At 47.2% G+C, this 8,502-nt stretch overlaps 3 protein-coding genes across 3 annotated transcripts in view; 1 reads left to right on the top strand and 2 right to left on the bottom strand.

Moving 5' to 3' along the window:
- The window catches only part of LOC143018140 (oplophorus-luciferin 2-monooxygenase non-catalytic subunit-like), a 44,132-nt gene that overhangs the window by 13,988 nt on the left and 21,642 nt on the right, over positions 1-8,502 (bottom strand). Inside the window, exons 5-6 of the mRNA XM_076173276.1 lie at positions 7,314-7,504; positions 135-285 (exon numbers count right to left, since the gene is read on the bottom strand). Of these exons, the coding sequence (XP_076029391.1) occupies positions 135-285; positions 7,314-7,504 (342 nt within the window). The remainder of the gene's footprint in view (positions 1-134; positions 286-7,313; positions 7,505-8,502) is intronic.
- On the top strand, positions 2,529-3,503 carry LOC143018141 (uncharacterized). Its single transcript, XM_076173277.1, has 2 exons — positions 2,529-2,946; positions 3,190-3,503. The coding sequence occupies exons 1-2, from the start codon at positions 2,540-2,542 to the stop codon at positions 3,479-3,481; spliced, it is 699 nt and encodes a 232-aa protein (XP_076029392.1). The 5' UTR covers positions 2,529-2,539; the 3' UTR covers positions 3,482-3,503.
- On the bottom strand, positions 5,004-7,235 carry LOC143018143 (uncharacterized). Its single transcript, XM_076173278.1, has one exon. The coding sequence runs from the start codon at positions 6,041-6,043 to the stop codon at positions 5,405-5,407; it is 639 nt and encodes a 212-aa protein (XP_076029393.1). The 5' UTR covers positions 6,044-7,235; the 3' UTR covers positions 5,004-5,404.

The following is an 8,502-nucleotide window of genomic DNA, read 5'->3' as shown; positions in this document are numbered from 1 at the left end:
TTTTTCTGTCTGAGAAAAGAAAATGTCGTTCATCCAGTACAAACAAATTAATCGTATAAAGAAGAAAATTCGAAACATCAACAGAGGAGCAACAACATTAGAAGATGCCAACCTTTTAGAAGAATTCATCTTACCTTCGATTTCGGGCATGTCTTCGAACTTGTTGAACGACAGGTCCAGTGTCACTATGTTTTCCGAAAATGAGAAATGACCTGCATTAAGTCCGTTTCTTTCAAAGACCAAACTCCTCAGAAGTACCTTTTTGGTCAAGTCACCTGCAATAGACTGGTAATCCAAGGCACAATATTATTAGTAGCGTTTATTTGGATAATCCTTCGGTTTTGGGAGGGGAATGAAGTATGGCTGGGAAAATATATTCATCGGTGGTTTGTCTTTCCACAGTAGTCGCATTTAGTAAATGGAAATAAAGATAAAATACAAATAAAAAGTCGCAATAATAAAATAAAAATGAATAATTACATAGAAATAAAAAAAACTCCTGACCTAATTAGGCGTCCTATTTTAGTGTCGTCCGCAAACTTACTAACATCCCGTCGTCTAAGTCGTTTATGTACATAATGAACAACAAGGGACCCAAAACCGAGCCCTGGGGGACCCCACTAGTAACATTGCCCCACCTAGATTTTACTCCATTTATGGTGACCCGCTTTTTTTCTGTTACTAATCCAAGCTCTTATCCATTCTAACACTTTTCCTCCTATGCCATGGGCTTTAATTTTATTTGGTAGTCTCTGATGTGGCACCTTGTCGAACGCTTTGTTAAAGTCAAGGTAAATATTATCGGCTGAGAAGAAACCTGCACAGCGAAGCTATAGCGGTAATCCCCTACCACACTCCTGGCCAAATGGCCACTTCCGGAAGGGAGTGTGTGGTTGGACATTCCGCATAAATCATCGGAAATTTAAAATTCCCGGCTCTGTGCAGGTGGCGCAAGCGTCTACAACCCCACCTCCCCCTCCCTATCCCCTCCCTTCTTACTCGGCTGCACGGATTGAGCCGTCACTTAGCATCGCGGAACCAGACGAGTCGGTCACTCAACAACCCACCTTCTTTTCATGCCGGTAAGTCTGGTTCCTGCTCGTGCTCTTGTGTTCTCGTAGGGAGCCCTACCTGTTCTCCTGCAGTTTTTCCCCTTCGGTGTTGTGTCCAGCCACCTTTGGGACACCCCGTCTATGATTATCATTAGTCTATTTTCAGACCAAACGCTTGTGTGTGGAATCCGGCTGCACAGCCAGGATCTCGTCAGACGGCCACCACGACCTCTGCTCCCGCCATGCCCCTTGTTTCTCACAAGCTGGCTTTAACCCCCTAGCCTGCGTTGTGTGCAAAGCGCGGGTTGAGGAGATTCGTGCTGCTCCTCCCAAAACCCGTTCCAAGCTAGCCGCCCTCGAACTCCTTCGGGAGGCATGGCGCAGAGCTCGGAAATTGAAATCCGCTGACGACCCCCCCCCCTGGTGTGGGCGGATCCGGCGTTAGGCGTGGAATTGGGCCTCGTTCGCCCTCGCCATCCGTCTCCCTATGTCTCCGAGACTTCCGTTGGTGGACAACCTGGGCCTCTCGGAGTACAAGGGGACGAGTCTGATGTTGCGGAGTATGGTGTCCCCGAGCGTCCTCAGGCCTCTCGGCAGCCCCATACATCCGACCATCAAGGGTCCTTAAAACCCTTACGGCTTGCTTTGTCAAGCACCCCCACGAACTCGTCTTCCTCCCTAGTTCACTCGCGTGAACCCGGCAGGAAATCTCGCTCGAAAAAGAGGTCTGCCTCACCGAGGTCCAGGACGCTCAGCTTGTCCCCACCCTCCACAGCCTCTCCCCCCAACCCACCCTCCCTTCCTCGCTCTCCTTTTCCTTGCCGTAAATCCCACAAGGGCAGGGAGCCGGAGGACGAAACGAGGGGAGAGGGAACTCTGGCTGCCCAAGTGGCTGCCCTCCTTCCGTCCCTGATAGGCCCCGTCCTTGAATCGGCCCTATCACATTATCCGGCCTTTCAGGCCGCGCAAATCATAACGCACCCCTCTCCAGAGCAACCTCCTATTGAACCTACGGCTCTAGCCCCCCCTCCCACTCTCCCTCCTGGTCCTTCCCTCCGCCCCTCCGTGCCGGCGACAGGTATAGGACTAGAAGGCCCCTCTCAGGAGGAACCCCCCAATCAGACGTCCGTCGGGTTGGACGGGGTGGAGGACCACTACAGTTCTTCTTTACCTTATCCTCCTACCATGACGGACTCTTTTGAGTTCCGCCCCTTCTCATGGTGTGACCTTCCCCGGTCCTGGGAGTACTCGTTTGGAGAAGGCCACAAGCTAGTGGCCTGGTCTCCGACTACTCGCTACCGGAGGGCTGGAGGAGGAGAGATGACGTTATCCTAAAGTGGGCCAACGACGAGGAGGGGGCTAAGGTTCTATATAAGATTCGACCCCTCTCCGCCCCGGCCTCCACGCCCTCCAGGATTTCCACCTCTAACACTCTGGACGCATTAGGTGCTCTCCTGGAGAACCCTCGTTTAAACCCTGATGGGCATATGTTTGTCGACAGGTCGGGGGACTCACCGGCGGTAGCACTCTCCCCAAACGCCTGGTTCCCGCAGGAGAAAGGGGAGAAGGCCTTGGACATCCCTGCTCTCTTCGAGCGGGCCCAAGACCAACCCAAGACGGTTCCTCCTCGACGGCATATCCCTTCATCATTCCCCGTCGTCCTGCCACCACCCTTCGCGCCGGAGGTCCTGCGCGATTGCTTATGGCACTCGGGCAGGGACCCCGCCCTCCCCCATCAACTTAGTGAACCGGAGGCTAAGTTGCTGACGACGGAGGCCTCGACCAGACGAGACCTTGCCTCTACCATCTCGACCGTCACGGCAATCGCGATGATGAGGAACTGGCTGACGACGCTCGCCACGAGCTTTGAGGACTTCCCGCGGGAAGAATTGAGGTGAGTGGGATATTACAATCTATACAGAGGGTCCAGACCTGTCCTGGCGAGAGACGCTCAGGTAGCGTCTTCACCCAGGACGGAGCCTCTTGACTAGCGCCCGAGGACGAGGTCGTTCGGAAACGACCTCGGCTTCGCATATGTTATACGTTCTACAATTGAGCGATGTGATTTTATTACACCCTCCGGGGATCGGGATCCTTCTCGCCCTACTAATTTGATTCGCGTGTTTTCTGTATGCAGAGACACCCTGGCGGCACTCTCTACCGTGGCAGAGGGTACAGCCAACATGGCGTCATCAGCCCTACCCCCAGCAGCGAGGGCCTTCACCGCGGCTCGTTTGGCAGCTCGTCAGTCTGCAGCGCGGTCGGCCCCGGAGATAGCTCGCCGGGGCGTGGTGAGAGCAGCTCCCCTTTCCCATGGTCTGTTCGACCAGGAAGCGACAGACCGCGTCTTCGCTACGGTCCCGACCGTCATCCAGATCCAACAACCCTCCCAACCTTCGGAGACACGCGATAGTGACCATCTCCGCTAGCACAGTTCTGGACTTCCTGTCTTGGCTAGCTGACACCACCAACAGGGCACCGGCGACGATCTCGGCTCACTACGCAGCCCTCGCTGATCCACTCTGCTTCGGCATGAACATCAGAGTGCCACAAAGGGCGCGAAACCTTCTAATGAAGGGGATCCGCGCCTCGAGAGAGCCGAGACGTCAGCCGGTCCTAGCCTGGTCCTTGCATCGTGTTCTGCAGTACCTGACGTTCGAAGGGACCATCATGGAGGAGGAACACTTCCTTCAACGTGCCGTCTTTCTGCTCGCCCTGGCTACGGGTTACAGGGCGTCACAGCTGGCGGCGATCACCCGCCACCAGTCCTTCTCCAAACTGGAGGAGGACTGCTCTGCCCTAACTCTCGCTCCATCACCTACATTCCTAGCCAAGAATGAGCAGGCGGACGACATGATTGGCCCTATCAGAATACCATCCTTCCTGGAGGAAGGAAACCCACACCCGCTGTGCCCGGTCCGTGCGTTTAAAGACTACGTGGAACGCACGGAAGGGGTGTCCGAGGATCATCTCTTCTACAATTCGAAATCTCGGAACCCCCTAACCCCGAGGTCCCTGGCGCGTCTACTTTGCCGCGTTATAGAGAAGGCCGACCCGGGCCATGCCCCCCACGCCCACAACATCAGAGGCCTCGCGGCATCGCTGGCGTTTCTCCGCACCCACTCTGTGGAACGGGTGCAGGACCTCGGGGGCTGGGCATCAGCAACTTCCTTCAGGACACGGTATCTCTACCACTCGATCACCCCTGTCCCATGTGTCGCCATGGGAACGGCTCCACCCCTCTCTTCGCAAAAGAAGGGGGGCAAAGGGCGACCGAGGGGTAGGGGAAGGCCCAGGAACCGCTGAGCAAGATACAATATTCTACATGGAATTTATGCACTATGTAAATTGTACAATATTATTTTTATAAAAAATAAATAAATAAATGAATATATATATATATATTGATATTGATATCGATATAAGTACTTGATGCTTTTTGTCTCCCCTCTACTGAATGATAAGATGAATAGTCTCCCATACGAGACACACGTAATAACGGCTTGAGCCCCGTCCTCGACTACAATTTGGGCTTCACCTTCTCCTCCCACCTATCCTCGTCTCATGCATAGCTTCGCTGTGCAGGTTTCTTCTCAGCCGATAATACTTCTTTGTCGCGGCTAGTGCCGCTTAAATTGTTTTTATCGGCTTAAGAAACCTGCACAGATTTAGGGTCCCTCCCTCCTCCCACAGGCGAAGCCTTCATTTCTCATTGAAGTGACGGCTCAATCCGTGCAGCCGAGTAAGAAGGGAGGGGATAGGGAGGGGGAGGTGGGGTTGTAGACGCTTGCGCCACCTGCACAGAGCCGGGAATTTTAAATTTCCGATGATTTATGCGGAATGTCCAACCACACACTCCCTTCCGGAAGTGGCCATTTGGCCAGGAGTGTGGTAGGGGATTACCGCTATAGCTTCGCTGTGCAGGTTTCTTAAGCCGATAAAAACAATTTAAGCGGCACTAGCCGCGACAAAGAAGTATCATCGTAATGGGACCTTTCGCAGTGAGCGATTTGATACCAGACACCGCCAGATTTTAGAATTCTTGCCTGAAAATAAATACTTTTTTGGGCACGTTTTATAAGCTTACATTATTGTGTCTGAAATTTAAGTCAATTAATTTCATGATTGCAAACGACATATAACATTGTTTGAGCCTCTATTTATAATTACAGATGATATTCGTAAAACAGCCTATAATTGTATCAAGCCAAGCAATTTGTCATTTTCTACCAACTTCAATGGACGTATACTGATATATACTTTAATTTGAATGCACCAGGCAATAGGCAAATCCATGTAATGTATAGAAAATATAATTTTGCATCGAAGACTTAATTTTTCCGGTACGATTACTAACCCTCGGCTGCTGGCAACAAACCAATCATTCTTCCAATGGCTCGCATGACATGTATACGTATTGTTGCTCTACTTCTTGTTTTAGCAATTTCACTTTGTGTGAGCATCCTGCCTTTACTGGCTTTCCTTGTAAATGGTGGGATGTGTAGTTTTGCACCACGCTGGAGTATTAGATTACCAATGTTGAAGCCCCTATCCACCATTATGGCATCTCCTGGGTCAACTTTATTAATGAACTCAGCCTCTGCAGTATAGCGGTCTGACGTATTACCTCCATACACACTTGACACATATGTTATGAGTCCTATGGGAGTAATTCCAACGAGTACTTTTAGTGTGTTGTGGTGTTTATACTGGGAATATGTGGCAGCCTGAGCTGAAGGATTTGATGGTTTGACTGTGGACATCTCTGTACAGTCTAGGATTGTTCGCGTGTCAGAATACTCTTCAGGGAAATCTTTTGGCAAACTTGCACGCACCTGTGCTGCAGTCGGCCATATAAGCCAGTCCTTAGGTACTAAATACAGTACATTAATCCAAGTTATGATGATACTACTTGCAACACTTCGTGCTACTTCAAAAAGATCTCCTAAAGTTCCTAAATCATATCCTTTTCTTAAATGCAATAGGGTCATTAAATATTCATCCTATTTGTATGTGCTTTGATAATGCCTGGCGGTGTATTCTCATTCTTGACACTAATTGTCCCTCTTTAATAATGTATGCGAGTCACGTTTTCTTTTATCAAATCAAACAAATCATAAAAGTCCTTTTGTTCCATGCCCGTATATATTTTAACACTCTCGGTATTCCTTAGAATTTTCTGAATAAAGGCGTTGCGTAATGCTCCGTCTTCTACAACATTGTTACATTGCCACTGAAATAAGAAATAAGAAATATTGATAGTGTGGAGGACATATTATTGCATATAAAATGAAAATATAGTTCCTGCCATATCTGTAGTAGGTACTTTAATCAATTTTCTATAGGGGGCCGTTTTTGCACTCGGAAATCTGGCATATCCTTTGATATTTTTAGTTACTTGGTTTGTCTTTCTCTTACTTTTCTTGAATCTGACGTGCAGTCTACCACGGCACAGGTAAAATTAGTCATATTTGTTTGAAAATAGCTCCCAGAAGATCTAAGAGGCTATTGTTTACACAAACGTACCTCGTACGTCCGCCACCACTGTTGTTATCTTTTATCTCACTGATCATTTTCATATACAGGACGTGACAGTGATATCCATTATTTTTCAACACTCTCAGATAAAATGCACAACCCGAAATCAACATCCTCTTATTTTTACTGCTCATACTTACTTCAGTAAAGATAATTACCTATTTTTAGTTTTATCTTATAATCAAATTAACAAAGCCTTATCACACACCAGTAAGTAAAAATCATAACATTAAGAGTCATGTTATTAATTCTAAATACACTTATGCAGCATTTTATGTCGTATCTTTTTTTTTTTTTAATATCGGTTTCCAAATTAGCTAAGTCACCCCTTTGCCTCGTGAAATCCGAGACAATTGAAAATTCTAGCGCTAATAGGAATCTACGAGCCTGACTGCGAAAGGTCCCATTATCATTGTTATCTGACGCCTTAAGGGCGGTAGCAGAGAGGAGGGGCAGTGGAATTTATTCTATATTTTCATTTTTTTATGTTTATCATATACGTTTTCATACTACAATCATACAATATTGCTGCGTGACTCTCATCCATAGGGATGTTACTGAAGTCCCCATCCCAGCCCAAATTACTGATTGCATATCACATAAAGTATTTACAGTGTATTTCAGGATTCGAACCCTGTTAGCTTCCACATATCTTAATACCAACCCACAAAAAATAATGCTAATAAAATGAATAATAGATCAATCAAATACATAAGGACTTACCGTCAGACCAGGCATTCTGTCGAGTTGCAGTGATTGCAGTTCTGTGCTTACGATGCCATCTACGCTATAGGAACCGCTAATCTTACTGCAGGTGAGAACCAGATTCAAGAGTTTGGGAGCATCAATAGTGGGGATTGTGTCACAATCGGCCTCGATAATGAGGTCTCTCAAATTAGCGAAGTTGGTTGTGCCTGGTTGATGCAGAAAGAAAAAAGAAATAAATCACACAAGTCCACATGCAAGAGCCTGTGTGTGTGTGGGGGGGGTTAATTAGACGAATTTAGATCAAACTTCTTCATCTATTAAAACATATTCAGGGTAGGTTGAAGATATATTGATCGACGAAAACGTTTGGTCAGCTCTCATTTCATTTTCCAGAGGTTTTTGCGAATGTCTTGAATCGTGCGTTCAATATGACTTACATACAAGACCATAATATGTTGTGCGCAGACAATCCCCTTTTTCCAGGATTTATTAACATACAAAGATAAATGGAACAGCCTAATGGCAGGAAAGCAGGACAAAAGGACAAGAAACGACTCGGTAGGGAAGTGATTTCTGACCCTTCCATTATTGGAGAGGTGACTGCGCATGCGCAGATGAAGAAGGCGGCAAGTCGCGGTCCTAAAGCTTTCCTCGTCTTTAGTGCCGCAGTCACGCTATCATGTTTCTCGTCACTAAGGACAATTCAACAATATGCCTATAGTTCGTATAGGTTTAACTTCTCTAATTTCGTCATTCAGTTAAAAAAAATGTAATTGAAGTAATTTTTACTCGAACTCGAACTCGAACTCACTCCAGCCGTGTATGTGTGACCGAAGCACTAGGCGTCCTCATGCCAGCCACAAAACCGTAAACGTTTGAAAAAGTTTCAAAAACATTTGCCTACTTTGACGCGTTTCTTCGTAAACAACATTTACACTACAGCGCATGTATACGTAAATAGTGGAAAGTATTACTATTTATGACAAAATGCGTAAAAGTAGGCATTTTTTGTCAGGGAAAAATCCTCAACGTTGACGTAATGGCTGTCGCAAGGACCTCTTTTATGTTTACATTCACTGATCTCATTGCGCAGTCTCTTTTCACCGGTTTCTCTCGATCAAATAAAATAAAGTAAAACCAGTCATCCTGAGTCCACTGCCGAACAAAGGCCTCTTTCATAGCATACCATGATTCACATGACCGT

Source organism: Oratosquilla oratoria, chromosome 34 (genome assembly GCF_046742065.1).
Source record: "Oratosquilla oratoria isolate Oo_2021 chromosome 34, ASM4674206v1, whole genome shotgun sequence".
Lineage (NCBI taxonomy): Eukaryota > Metazoa > Arthropoda > Malacostraca > Stomatopoda > Squillidae > Oratosquilla > Oratosquilla oratoria.
Note: the sequence above shows the minus strand (reverse complement) of the source record. Positions and strands in the feature narration are given on the sequence as shown.

What these genes read in the sequence shown, in the direction of transcription:
- LOC143018141 (XM_076173277.1), top strand. Translation starts at nt 2,540, where the DNA reads ATGTTTGTCGACAGGTCGGGGGACTCACCGGCGGTAGCACTCTCCCCA. An exon ending in TTCCCGCGGGAAGAATTGAG is followed by an intron (nt 2,947 to 3,189) that starts GTGAGTGGGATA and finishes TTCTGTATGCAG; the next exon opens with AGACACCCTGGCGGCACTCT.
- LOC143018143 (XM_076173278.1), bottom strand. Translation starts at nt 6,043, where the DNA reads ATGACCCTATTGCATTTAAGAAAAGGATATGATTTAGGAACTTTAGGA.